We start from the raw sequence: 14,641 nt of genomic DNA on the forward strand, positions 1-14,641 counted from the left end.
GAACACTGGCTCTATTCTCACTTTAATTAGAAATTACCCAACTCCTGTGCTGCTTATTCCCCTTCCTCCTCCACTACCTCCTCATCCCAGTGGTTGCTCTGATATAATTTGTCTGGCACAAACAATTCCCCATTTGCTGTTTGATTTTGAAAAACCCGTGGTTGATCACCTGAGGTTTTGCAAAGCCTGGCTGAGCCTGTAGCTCTGACAATACTCAAAGTTGTTGCCTCAGCTGTGGCTGTGCACATGAGAGCCTGCATGACTCTAGGCTCCTGTGGCTGTGGGGCTGTAAAGAATATTTAAAAAAAAAAAAAAAAAAAAAGAAGAAAAAGCAGAGTTCAACCCAAGTACAGCAACTTACAGAAACATAAAGATTCCCAGCCCTCAATCAGGTCTCTCTTCATCAGGAGCTGCCTCTTTACTGGCATGAAAATGACTGTACAAATGTGTAAGCCCCTGAACACAGAGGGGTTAAGATCCACGGAAGTGGAGCAAAGCAGGTTTGCAATGACTGCAAACCCCACACTTCTGCCCTCCTGGAGCTCTGTGAGAGCCCCTCAAGTCCCAGTGTTCAGCAGCTCCAGCAGCACAGTGACCAGAGAAGTTGGTGAGTAACCACACATAACGGGGCTCTCAAGTTATGCAATGCTGCAGACATGGGGTGACGCCTGCCAGGTGCTGGACAGACACTGATCCCCATTGCGGGGTAGATGGAAGTTCAGAGCATGGAAGAATTTGACCTTGGACAACTTTTTGTAGTTGAGACTTAGCACTGGCTGCCATGCAGAGCTCTTCTCCAGGATCAGGGGATAGGGCTGGCCTCAAACTATGCTTTTGTCAGCTGTTTTGGAGTCTCAGTGGACTCACAGGGTTAAAAAAAAAAAGGCGCCTCCTGAACTGAAAGGAGAGGAAGGAAAAAGGCAGGGTTTGAAATCCCATAACAATTTCCCTCCAGCTTGGGCTCATAAGATCCAAATTTAGGAAAACAACAACTCTCCTCTGCTATGAGCTCACTTGAAAACATGCAGTGCACAGGAGATTTAAATGAAGTCTTCTAGATGAATCAAAAGGAGTGGACATTACAAATTTAAACTTTATATTTAAGCTTAAGACTAACTAATGTGCAAATGTTGCCTGTAGCCACTTGCGTGTGTCAAAGGTGCATGGGTTTATTCTCCTCAATCCAACCTGGGAGGAACAGAGAAGAGGCAAGCCATCCCTCAACCTCAGTGCCTTCTGGTACTTACAATTGGATGGCATCCAGAGCCTTTGTTCTGTTCTTTTTTGCTATCACAAAAGAGTCATCTTTGCAGCGCCTAATTTGTCCTGTTTTTTTCCCCAAAACTCCCACGGCCAAGAGCTCCTGTTTCTCTCTAAACAATTGGATGCCGTCGGTTGGGTGTGAAGAGAGTTTTTGCAAGAGTGCAGATGATTCCTGGCAGCATCTTGGATGCAGCTGCAAAGACAGACAGGGCAGGATTGGCTCAATGGTACCAGTCAGCTCCACCTCTGCTCCAGGAGGACATCTGAAGGAAACAGCACCCATTGCACAAGGGCTTTGGTGGGGCCTCAAAGGCCCCATGCTCAAAGGCATGTTGCAAACAGTGAAGGAAAAAGCCTTTTTTCCCCATGATCATCATCTGTTATGCAAGAGAAGAAACATGTGGGAGCCTGATGGGACTGGACCTGTTCTGGGGCTACTCTGAGCCGTATATTCAAGATGGATTTCCCTTTGAGGGAGAAGGGGTTGAAAACAAGTGAAAAACAAAAATACTGCAGGCAAAACTCCCTGCTGTTTTCAATTACTTTAGAGGATTGAAGTGTTCACAAATGTCTCTCCGGGGAAGCCAAACTCTTTACCAAAAGCAGGTTCCTGGGGGCCTGTCCCAGTACAGGGCATGTTGGGTTAACTCCAGCAGCTGAAGCTTGATGACTCAAGCTGCTGGGCACTGTCCTGACGGATGCTGATATTCCTGCAGGCTTCCAGAATCTTCCACCCAGGCCTTGGATGACATACATTTAATCAGAACAGCATGACTGAGCTCTAGGTCACAGGACCGTGGGTGTTTAATACTTAAGCATGCAGTTGGGTTTAGCAGTCTCAGCTCTTTCTGGTCTCCACAAAAAGGGCTTGGCACCCCCAGAGAATGACTTGCACAAGACACCTATCTTGGAAGGAATCAGCCTGGATGAATTGCCTAATTTTTGATAACTAAAGGAACACAAGATGCATCCCATCTCATGATTCCAGACACTGAGCAGAAAATAGCTAGGAAGAATCTAGGAAGCTAGAAAAAACCTAGGAAGAAGCAGTTCAGACCTGGCTTCTGCAAACCCAGGGGATGAAAAAACACTTCCCTTGCCTTGCTGCAAGTTGCATTTCTGTTATAAGCAGGGTGAACTGCTGGAGGTTGTCTCAGCTGAGACAGTTTGTATTCTCTGTGGAGAGCACAGTTTTTTATCCGTTGTAGACTAAAGCAAAGACGGTGCAGGAACACCCAGGTCATTGGTGGACTTCAAGAGAGCTCAGCTTTGGGACAGACTCAAATCTACCCTGTCTAGGAAGAATTCAGCTGTTTGTGTCTGCTCAACCTAGTGGCCTCTATAAGCTGCCCTGGCAATCCTAACCCATTTATTAGTGGTGTGGATTTAACACCATGAAAGACTTTTCCCAGGTTCCAAACGGGGGCAGCCAGACTCCTCTCTCATGAACAGACTGGAACTGGAGGCTGAGTGTTTTTCACAGGGAGGCAGGTTGGAAGAATTCACAGGGGAGCAAACCAATGCCAAGTACACCTCCTCTTTTAAGAGGCTGCTGTATTTGTTGAACAAGGAAAAACCTCAGTCATGAGATTTGACCACCCAGTCTCCTCCTACCATCCCCAAAAGTTCATGTAGAGACAACTAGGAGGGCCAATGTTGGTTTAAGTCCCCCTCCAGGAAAGCCCTGTGCCTCTTGTCCTGCCCCACAGCTGCCTTGGGACACTGGGAGCAGAGATGAGGCCCCACCAGCTGTTGAGGGCAGTAGGTGTTTGTTCAGGAGGCAAAAGGGTTATTGCCCTTATTGCCCCTTCACAGACATCAGTGCTCTCAGGGGTCACAGTGGGGCTGGTGGCAGTGGCACAGATCCTACCAGATTGTCCCAGCCCCACAAAGGCAAGAGAAGTCTGTATGAAATGCTGAAGGCAACTTTACAGTGTGCTATAAAAACACCTGGGAGTGGGAACTTAGTGAGCACCTCTTGTGCTTTCCCATAGACAACTTGAATGGAAATGGCTTGAGGTTTCCCCACAGGTTCTTGGGGGTTTTTTTTGGTTGTTTTTTTTTTCCCTCTGTCTGTTGGATGTAATTTTTGGCAGAAGTTCATTTCTAGCATTTGCATTTGCTCCCCTCCTCTCACTGTCTATACCTCTTTGCTTCTGCCTGTAATGAAGATGGGGTGAGAAACTCTGCAATCCACAAGTTGTTGAGCTGCCTTTGGAAACATGTGAGGCTCATTAGGCCTTTCTGCAGCTCTGGGGGGATGGTTATTTTTCTCTCTCTTTGTTTTTGGTGTGATTTTTGTTAGTTATTGTTGGTTCGGGTGCTTTTGTTGTTCTTTTCTTTTTTTTTTCTTTTTCCAAGAGAAGCAGTTCAAACCTCACAGCTGCTAAAATATGTAGTCATAAATGCTTAAATGTGTAGCAATAAAGTTTGAGAAGTCTCCAGGGCAGCTCCAGAGACTGTAGATCAGCAAAGAGTGGTGGGGAAAACAAGTCATAGTTGCCTCCCCACAAAACTGGGAATTAGGCAGACTGCAAGCCTACAGCCTGAAGCCTCCTGAACCTCAGCTGCACCAGGGCATGACAATGTTCTGAGAACGGGGCAGTGGCCAGCAAAGATCCGTTTGAGCACAGCTCCATGGGGACACCAGCGCCCACATCCACCACTGTCCTTACGAGCAGAAAGTCAGCAGCCCCACTGAAAACCCCTGTGCCCAGCGCCAGAAGAGAAAGGATCTGGGTTTTCTGTCTTTAAGGGAGTCAGAAACAGCTCCAGCTAGAATCTGAGACCCGAGCAACGTCCCATGCTCTCTACTTCAGTTAGTTAACTAAAGTGAATTTTGTTGGCTCTTTTCCCCTGCCCACCCAACACTCCCACATGCCTAATCCCCCATTTCCTCAGCCTTCATCGTGCTGGAGCTGACTAGATTAATGGGAAATGTTAATATGTCAGGTCTGGAAGGAAAGCAAAGAACTGGTTGTGTTTGAATTCCACATTAATCTACTTGGTGATGAAGCTATAAATCAAAACCTGGAAATTTTGCCAATCTGAAATGATGTGTTTAACATTTCAGCCCTTTCCTTCCTCCCTCTTGCCCAACATTGCTTTGAACAGCCTTTTACAGCAGCAGGGCAGGGGTGCAAAATGCTGCTTTTGCTCCTGAATATTTAATTGTACTTAAACATAATAAGATGTCTTCAAGGCAAGCAGGGTGAAGAATGATGCTGAAACAAGAATGGAATTTCCAAACTGTTCCTTTCTGAGGAGGAAGGCCCTGTTTCCTCATAGGGTACGAGGGGTTGTGGGGATGTCTCAGATCCCACCATGAAGTGGAAACAGTCTGTCCCTTTTTTGATGCACTCACCAGCAGGGTGCCAGCAAAACACCAGGTGAATGGGGGAGAAACCCCAAAGCCCTCCAGATCAACTTCCCAGTGCCCATGGCAGCTGGGGGAAAAATCATTAGCACCCCATCACCAGCAGTGTGAATTCTGTGAGAATGCACCTGAATGCATTCCCCTCAGGGAAAACTGTAGTATCTGGAAAGTAGAATCACGGAATGGTTTGGGTTGGAAGGAAGCTCAAAGGTCCTCTAGTTCCACGCCCCTGCCATGGGCAGGGACACCTCCCACTACACCAGGTTGCTCTGAGTCCCATCCAGCCTGGCCTCCAACACTTCCAGGGATGGGGCATGCACAACTTCTCTGGGCAACCTGTTACAGTGCCTCATTGCCCTAGTCAAGAATTAATTCCTAATATACAATATCTTCTTCCTAATAACCAAAATTAAACTTTTTCTAAAGTATAGAATATTCCATGAATTTACATATCTTCCAGCACAGCAAATGCTCTTTCTTCCTCCTCATTTTAGATTAGCACCTGTCTTGGATTATGTAACCTAAAAAAATGTGTATTCTCTTTCACCTGTTGAAAGCTGGTTTTTGGGAGATGTTTTATCCTCCTTACTCCAGGGGGGAGGGGGACAGATGCCTCCTGATCATGGCCCAGCCATTAAAACCAGATGGGGCAGTGTTTCTTATCTCTTTCACCACCCCTCCATCCTCCAGGGGGACATCTTCTGATAATGGGCCATTAGGGCCCACCAGTGACATGACACATTCCATTATCCCATTGGGAGATGCTCCACACAGTGGGGAGGAGCCAGCTGTTCCCAGCTAGATAAAAACTGGGACTGAAGGACACAGGGATCCGGTTTTTCCACTGGATGCCCGGAGGAGGACTGGACCCATCTTGTCACCTCTGGACTTTCTACAGGACCATCTCTACTCCACAGAACCACATCTGTTACTCCAGGAGGACTTATTTGGACTGCTCCCAACGCTCTGATTAACAGGGTGCCAGGTCATATCCCTGACTCTGTCAGGGTTTTTTCCAGGATCTTTGTTTGCTTCCTTGCTTGTTTTTTCGTACTACTACATTCGTATTTTCCTTTTTTTAAATATTCCTAGTAAAGAACTGTAACTCCTATTCCCATATCTTTGCCTGAAAGCCCCTAATTGCAAAATTATAGTAATTTGGAGGGAAGAGGGTTTACATTCTCCATTCCAAGGGAGACTCTAGCTTTCCCTGGCAGACAACTGTCTTTCAAAACCAAGACAGTACCCAGCCCCAAAATTCTACATGCCACTTCCTTCCTTAATTCCATTGCCTGTAACTGGACATTTGGGGAGCAATGGGGTACTGCAGACAATTCTGCACTTGTTCCCATAACCTGAAGTGAGTAATTTCATCCAATTCTGCCTAGGTTTCTATAGCAGTAAAATTACTTAACTGTCTTTCCAAGCACTTGGTGCGTAAGGAGCAGTGTATAAGAAGTACACAGCACTACTGTCTAGAGAGAGTGAGGAATTAAATGTCTGTGAGTGCTATCCTTGGGAGACGGCTCTGCATCCAGTGGTCTGCCTCTGACTTGGTAGGAGCAGTTGGTGGGATTTTAAACAATCAAGACACATAAACACATTTTTACTGTAGATGCAGGTCCTGCACTGCCTAATGTTCTTTGACATTGCACAGGCATAGCCGGGAAACTAAAACATTTGTTGATGGATTTGGAGATTAAATAAATAGTGAATTATTTCAGGATGTTAAAATGCAGAACTGACTGCCTATCCCATAATAAAAAGCCAGCCCTCCCCCAATACTTCTTGAAATGTGAGTATTTCTGCAAAAGCAGGCTCTGTGTTGGTTCACAGGGCCATTTGTTTAGTAGGTCAGAGCAGTCAGACATCTGGGCATTGGTAAAAATACATCCGACAGCTCTGTGACATCTTGCACAACTGACTGTCTGAGAGCCTCATGTGGAAGTTTATTATTTGTTCATCTCCTTTTTCAAATAAATTCTGATTATGCAGTTGGAAAACCACATGGTGGATCACAAAACACAATCAAAATATAGCAAGCATTCATTACAATTAAAATATAGCAACTGGTGAATATTAGCCCCACTGAAAACAGATCAAGGCAAGAGGTTTGTTTCAGACTGGGCAGAAAAATGTGTCCCTGGGAATCACAGCAGACTTGGGGGAGGATTTATTTGCTGGGAAAGAAATGCAGTCTGAGAGATGATGGTACCCTTCAGGATACCAAAAGCCTCTTGCTCTCAGTACTGCTCAGATGGCCTGAGTACCAAAGCATTGCTTACAGGCAGTGAAAAATGGAGTCACTCAGCATCCCTGAGACAAATCCAGTCTGGAGACCAAGAATGAAGGAACAATTTTTTGATTGTTTTACCCTATTTTGTAATGACTTCTGCTCAGAGTGCAGCTTGAGCAAGTCCAGACTTCCAATTGCTGTGTCAGATTGGATTTGAAGACTGAAGTGTTTCAGATCCCACTCTAACCCCTGCAGCCAGCATCACCCCAAAACTGCTATTTCATCTATCTCTGCTAAAGCATTGGTGCTGATTTTGCTGATATTCTGAGAGAAAAGAAAGTAAAGTCTCTCATCACAAATAAGGGAATTACACTGATCATGCTGACGCCTGGAACTTGTTTTGTTTCCAAGAACCCATTGCCCCTTGTATTGGCAGTAAATCTGTACCCTCTGTACAATGTTGTCTTAGTTTTTATATATTTTGTAGGCGGGAGAGTAGAAGGGAATTGTCAAGTTTTGGATTGTTTGTATGGTGGAGACAACAGACTAGGGCAAGGATTAAATATATATATATATATAAATCAGAGCCATACCTGAGCAACCATGATCCTGGCTGGTGGAGAAGCTGAGTTCTCCCCAGTGTTGTGTGCCCAGCAGTGTGGGTCTGCTCAGCCAGAACCTGGCTGTGTGCTACACTGCTCTGCTATCCCCAGCTCTGTTTCAGCAAAAGGTACCAGAAGCAGAGATGCACTGAGATATGATTAATTCAAAGAAGAACACAAAACATACATTTCAGAGTATGAAAAAGCATGGCTTCATTTTACAAAGTTGGCTGACCTTTCTTTTTTTTTTTTTTTCTTTTTTTTTTTTTTTTTTCTTTTTTTTAACTGTTTTTTGGGTTCTGGTACCAGGCAGAAATTCTACACTGGTCTGCTTTGCTCTCAAGGTTCAGTAGCAACATATACTGTTGTTACTAATATATAGTAACAACAAAACGTAGCATAGTCAAGAGCTTATTTGCTCATCTAAATAATCAGCAGTGGAAGAAGTTTCTGTCTCTGGGAAGTGATTAAACTGTCAGGCTTTCTGTCCAAGCAATACTCTACTAAAATACCCTGCCAACATTTAAATTGGATGATGCTGGCTACTGGAGGAAATGCTTTTAGGATTAATATCCATAAGTGTAGAGTTAGCTATCAGCTCATGCTGGCTGCTAATAACACTGCTGCTGCTGGAACTCCGCAGTGATGAGCTATGAGGTGCCTGTTCCAACAAACCTCCACCCAGCAGCAATTCTCCTGGTACCTGACCCAGCATTTCAGACCCTCTCTGAAGAACGCTTGTGGGCATTGACAAATAAAGTGACGTGGTTTTACTGAGCTTTTGCAGATGTTCACAGATTCTGTCTGGGAAACAAACAACTATTCAAGTCCCTCCTGACCTGTGAGCGTCTTTCAGGCTGCATTAATGCTTGTTTGGGTGGGAAGAGAGGCACCTTTCCTGGTCCCATTTCATTGGTGACTCAGGGAATAATACGCCAGGATCGTGATATAATGCTATGGGGGATGGCTCAAGGCATGTGCATTTTGCAGTGGAAAAAGTGCACTTGTGGATGTGCTCAATGCTCACAGCAATGTAAATCTGCTGAAAGAGCACCAGTCCTGTGAGCCTTCACATGTTGTGGCATCCCCTGATGCATGGTGCATTAGGCTGGGATTCATTATCAGTAATCAGAATCTGGACGCATCTGAAAACCAACTCTTTAGTTTTTGAGGATGATTTTTCCATAGGTGGAGGGTAAAAATGAGGTTCAGCCTTGAGCCCTCCTGCTTCCCCCTCCCCTTTCCCAGGCCCATGTGAGATGATTGGCTTCAGGTTCCTAAGACCTGCTGCAGAGAAAGGGTGGGGCAGCCCCACACCATAGGCAGCCTCTGCACAGACTGACCTCTGGGTTCACCTCAGCCAAGAGTCAGCAGAGCCCAGAGAGGGCAGAGTGGTTCACTTGGAGCCATCCCAGTGGTACATCTCAGGGGGGTTTCAAAGCCAAGCCCTGGGTAATGGGTTTGTGTTACTGGCTGTGGCTGTCTTCTGCAACAAACAAATACTTAAAATAAAAACGCTGCCCATGCATGCTGAACTCTAAAGACCATAAAGTCTATTCCTGAAGCCTGTTGAAACCAGAGCATGATTTGAAGCTGGTTCAAAGTTTGCTGAAATTACTAAGAACCTTGCCCTGGTCTCCCTCGAACCAACACACAAAAATTTCTACAGGCTTTTAATCTGTTGCCTTCTGTATGACTTGGCTTCACACATGGAGACTTCCAAAGCCTAGGAAAAGCAAAATACCAAGTAAATGGGAGTAGCAGAAAATCCATTTTCCAAATGCAAATACCAATCAGTCACTCCAGCGTCCGGCATTAGACAAATCTGTGGAGATGATAAATATTGTAATGGGCTTGTCCCCACAGCAGAATAAAAAGTCTAGCCTCAGTTGTCTAAAGCTGATTAAAAAACCAGACAAGCTGGATGGTTTACAGTGGCTTTGCAACCTGGACACACCTATGGACTGGAATAAGTTGCTTTTCAAAGTAACATTCAGTACTAATTCCTTCTGTGATGTTCAGTTTGTTTAACCCAGTTTAACCAGTCTCAGAAACACACACAGTTTATTAGAGCTCTGTCACTATAGCTGCAAGCAGTTTGTGTAACTTTACAGAATCATCCAAGCCCCAAAGCTCTCTATACCACATAAACCATACATAAAGCAAGCCAGAAATTTTAGGCAATCGGATACCTGGGACTTAGTAAGATGAAGCAGTCAGAAGGCATTGCACAAGACACTTAGGGATAATTAGTGCTACTACAGTTTAAAACCCTCTGTAAATGCCCATTTTCCACAGATTAGGTGCCTTTAGGCATCCCTTCCTCTGGGTAAATTATAAATTATTCCATTGCAGCTGCAGGACAGCCTGAGGATGCAGAAAAGCTAAGGTTGTACTTCTGAGTTTAACGTTTAAGGAAAGGGGATATAGCACATTGAACCTTAATTTGCTTTCACTTATTCCCCCCGTGCTCTGTGGGAAGGAGAGTTTGGACCTGTGTTCCACCATGGGAGACCCCATCACCATCCTCCCCACCAAAAAGTTTCTCCTGCCACACCTCCCCTGCCCACAGCATCCCCTCTGTCCCAGCATTTGCGTAGGACCGAAGAGGTTGGTAGGAACAGGACAAGACCCTGTCCTGTGAGACTCCCAGGGGGTCTCCCTCCTGCAGCCTTGGGGTTTGGGGGTCTGGCCTGGTGTTTTGTTACCCTACCTGATAAACGTCTCTGGAAATGCACCATGGCTTCAGCATGAGCTGCAGGACCCTCAGGTTTCCAAAGCGGCAAGTCCTCAGAGCCCGGGACGTCAGGCTCCACACCAGGCTGTCCCAGCTGTAGAGCAGATCCTCAAAGCCAAAGAGCACAGCAGCCATGCCAGCTCCCTGTGTGAATCACCCCAGATTCCCTGCTCGGAGGCAACCAGCTAATCCCAAGGCGCCTTATGAACTGCAAGGTTAAAGAGTCACTGAAATTTCCATCAAAGAAGGAGAACGAAAAGCAAGGGAAAAAAAAAAAAAAAAACCAAACCACCAAACCACCAAACCAAAACGGACAACAAAAACCAGCAGCCAAAATAAACTGTTTGTGGATGTGTCTCTCTCCCTTTGCATACGCCCTTCAGGATGTGGTTTCTCCCTCTGGGTATCTTCTCAGAGTGAGTCCTGCTGCCCTCAAGGATGAGCAAGGAAGAGGTAAAAATACCTCTCCTGGCTTAGGAAGGCATTTGCACATCCCTTGCAAGGACTTCTTGGTAACACTGCATCACTTCCCAGCTCTCCGCTGCAGACCCAAGAAGCAAACTCGGATCCAAAGTCATCACTTTGCATGCTCAGTCCTGGGACTCCATCCAGAGGGAAGAAAAAAGCTGCTCACTCTCAGTCTGCCAGCATTCCCAAGACATTCCACTATTGGGCTTAACTCTTTCAAACACTCCCGAGGAACATCTGAGAAGGCAGCTCTGCCACATGCAACGTTTCATCCTTTCTTTTCGTGTGTTAACTCACCATTGCACAGTTACACTCCATTCCTTTTCCCACCCAGCTGTCTTTTCTGGAGCCTTTCTATGTTTTGAACTCATAAGGGAACTTAATCTTTACATGAGAATTATGTAACAGTCTGCAAAGCACCTTATTTACCCAAGGGGTGATATTTTTTAAAGTTGATGGCCTTTTATTATCACTCTGATTCAGCTGATGTGGAGATATTTTTAACCCTTGGTTAGCTTGCATTCCTAAGGGTGGGTGTCATCTGAACAAGCCCAAGAGGAAATTCCAGAAGAACTGGATGCCAAAACACCCTTTATGGTCTATGAATACAAAGATTCACTCCTGGCATCCCTTCCTAAAATAAGTGCTGAGCAGAGATCAGTTCCCTGTCTCTTTCCCCACAAGGAGCAGCTTGTCTGGGTGGAGACTTCAATATTGCCAACATCTATGATGAGTTGAGCTGAGGGAAGCGGTCCAGTGAGGGCGAAAACAGATTATCAAGATGAGGATTTTGCAGTTCAGTTAAATCACCACAAAGTCATGGAGTTAAGTTCCAAGACATTTTCCAACTAAATTCAATGAGTGCTTCTTTTTCCTATTTAATCACCAGGTGAGGAAACTGAGGTTGGAAGTATTTTTATCAAAGGCACAGTGCAAGCCAGCGCCCTTGGAGACAGCTGCCTGTCAGTGCTATTTTTCACTCATTTTACTCTCCCTTCAGAGGAATGTGTGCAAAAAGGCCACAGGAGTCAGCTGGAGAATGCCTACATGGAGGCACTTCCTAGGAGGCACTTTTTAGAGGGATAGGCAGGACAGCTTGAGCTGAAATCATGAGGGACTTGCACATGCTGAACTCCTAAAACTGCTGGTTTAGCAGAGGTGAGAAGGCATCACTTCCAAAAAGCCTCAATGTCTTCCCTGATTCAACTCCCTGGATAGAGAAGAAGCCGGAATATTAATATCAGCTGGATTTTCTGTAAGTCTGTCCCACCATGACCCCATCCATAATTTGTTCTTTGAGGACTGAAGGACGCAAAGCGAGCTGTGCGTCACAATAATGGCACAAGGACGCTCATCAGCTCATTGACAGGGCAGGTGGAGGGCCAGGAAAATACAGCTGCAAAATTCATGTTCTCAGCCTAATTGCTTCTTCAGGACTTCGTTTTTTTAGAGCAGCTTCATAAAATATGGTAATAAAATTGTAATAATGTTTCCTTTAAACTTGTTAGGAGCTATTCATTCTGCAAAGTGCCGTTTTCCTTCCTCCTCTCCCTGTCCCTGCCTGTTTTCTTGGTGTCTGCCTTTTCTGTAATCTCCCTCTGCTCATCCTCTCTTGGTTATTTTCTGCCTTTAAACTGAGTAACACACTGCTTCTGTTAGCAGCAATGTAGACAAGGGACCAGGAACGTCTCCACTATAAAGCCTCATTTGGAAGAAGGGAAAAAAAAAAAAATATATATATATATATATATATATGATTTGACTAGACAATATGTGCTTCAGGCTACAGCCTGATATACAAGATCTCTGCCTGGGAGCACAAGAGAGGAAAAGAAAGAAATGTGTTTGATAAAGGAAAACAGAGTGGGGAAAAGAAACCATAGCAAGTGATTGCTTGGGGATGTGACCTAACCCCTTTGGTATTCTGGAAAGAGGAGAGGAGGGGAAATGGAGGATATACCGCAGTTTTAAAATTAGCTGCTCCATATGTGCATCAAGTCTTTCCTTATGGCTGAAAGGAGATTTTCATCCCCTGTCCCAACTCGGTAATTACTCAACAGATGAGGGCAGCTCTGAAGGAGCCTTTTCACTTGGCTGATGACATAATCAGACTTTCTGGAAAAGTTCTCGTATGTATTTATTTAACTGATAGACTGGAACAGTCTCCTTAGGAGTCACTTGAGTCTAGAAAAGGCCCAGTGAACACTTCAGTGGATAGATTTACCTTCGTGATTAGAGCAGATTGTCTGGTTTCCTGTGGAGGTTTTCCTGTTGACCCGACACACAGCATTTTTTGAGAGGGTAAAAACTGTCTGAGTAGAGATTGCTCAACCCACCTTGAAGGACACAAGGGAATTGCAGCCATGGAGGTTTCTCAGGTAAAGATAGCCCGTCCCCTCTAGAGTCAAGGGATACTCTAACAAAAGGGGATCCCTTACCCAAAAATGTAAGTTCCCACTCTTCCAAAAATGCTCAGAAGAGGTTATTGCTAATGGGAATGGCAGAAGAGAGGAGAAAAAATTACTGAGAATTAGCAACTTGGCTCTTCCACTGGCGTACCTTTTGAAGAATTAAAATCATCTTATAATTCTATAAAACATGCTCACCTTCACTAAGGTCAGTTAGGAAAAAAAAGAAGCCCTTTGCGCTCCACATAGATCTATAGACATTTGCAGGTCTTTTCCTCTCTAATTATGTGCTGATTATTTCCCGCTGTTTCTGAGAAAATGTCAGCCAAAACATTTACTATGAAACCTCCCACGTTTTACTGACAGTCCAAAGGCTGTTACTAGGGTATAAAAATAGCTCCTTACTTCCCTTGGGAAAAAGGCAAAAAAACCCAACCCTCTTGAGCTGCTGTGGTGTTTCATGGGACTGGGGCTTGAAGGCTGGGGGTGGGTTTCCCGTCCCAAACCCTGCAGGCAGCTCCCCCTCTCTGCAGACCCTGTAAATCCCTGCCAGGCACAGGTGTAGGCAGGTGCTGCCTGCACCAGGAGCTTGAGAGATGGGTCTGTGTTCACCTTTCCATGTTCTGGCTTTGGAAGAAGCAGTTCAGCATCTCTCTCCATCGTGCTCTATAGTAAACCTCTATGCACAACTTTCTGATGGGTGTGGATGTGTTCGGGCACGTTGAAAGAAGGACGTGCCAGGTGGGAGGCAGTTTCCTTTGAGTTTGCATACAGAAACATCCTGTTTCTGCTCTGCAAATTGCCCCAATGGTCCCTGTAGCTCCAGCCCAATGTGGTCTTTAAGGTTCTATTTCAAATTCACAGCCCTATTTGATATTTATTTCTCTATAATGTAAAGAGGATTAATGTTGTCATAGCTCCCTTTCATGTCACTGCTTCATGCTTTCTTACATTGGAGATGCTTTTTTGAAATATTTTACTGATTACAATTTTCTCCTTGTGTCTTAATGGCACATCATTCTGGTGTTTGATACAATGGGAGCAGGTAAGGGGTATCCTGCTGCCAAGTTATCAAACACATGGATAAGCAGCCACCCTTCTCCCTTCACATGTGCCCAGGCAGAGCCAGGGCACTCAGTGGGGACCTTCAGCAGTGACCTCCCTCCTGCATCTGCACTGAACCACAGAGTCCCCAAGATTTTCAAATGGTCACCAAATCCACTTGAGAACCTAAGCCTCTGAGTGCCCTGTCTCCACCCAAGTCAAGGTGCTGTCATCCCTCATGCTGGCTCATCTGGACTTCCCTGCCTTTCCCCTGGCATGTGACCTTGCTGTCACCCAAAGAAGGATCATGGAGGGTTTCTGTCTGTCCAGTTAGGAACTTCCTGGAGTGCAAGGACCACAACTTATTAGTTTTATTTCTTGTACTTTTGCACTTTGTTTGTATAAGGAAAGCTTTGAGAGAAGGATTTTAAAAGGGTCAGGGAATAGCATATGATTTGAAGAAGCAAATCCTGAGACCTTGAGGGCTGTTGTACAGTATGCTCTAGG

At 45.2% G+C, this 14,641-nt stretch overlaps 1 protein-coding gene across 5 annotated transcripts in view; it reads right to left on the bottom strand.

Moving 5' to 3' along the window:
• Nucleotides 1-14,641, bottom strand: part of FRMD4A (FERM domain containing 4A) — a 360,571-nt gene that overhangs the window by 167,120 nt on the left and 178,810 nt on the right. For 2 of the 5 annotated variants that reach the window (XM_040061687.2, XM_040061688.2), the window contains exon 1: nt 10,191-10,442. The exons of the other annotated variants lie outside the window; for them this stretch is intronic. In XM_040061687.2, coding sequence (XP_039917621.1) covers nt 10,191-10,349 — 159 coding nt within the window. In that variant the 5' untranslated portion in view covers nt 10,350-10,442. Of the gene's footprint in view, nt 1-10,190; nt 10,443-14,641 lie in introns of those variants that run through there. 5 annotated transcript variants of the gene reach the window in all.

Source organism: Hirundo rustica, chromosome 4 (assembly GCF_015227805.2).
Source record: "Hirundo rustica isolate bHirRus1 chromosome 4, bHirRus1.pri.v3, whole genome shotgun sequence".
NCBI lineage: Eukaryota > Metazoa > Chordata > Aves > Passeriformes > Hirundinidae > Hirundo > Hirundo rustica.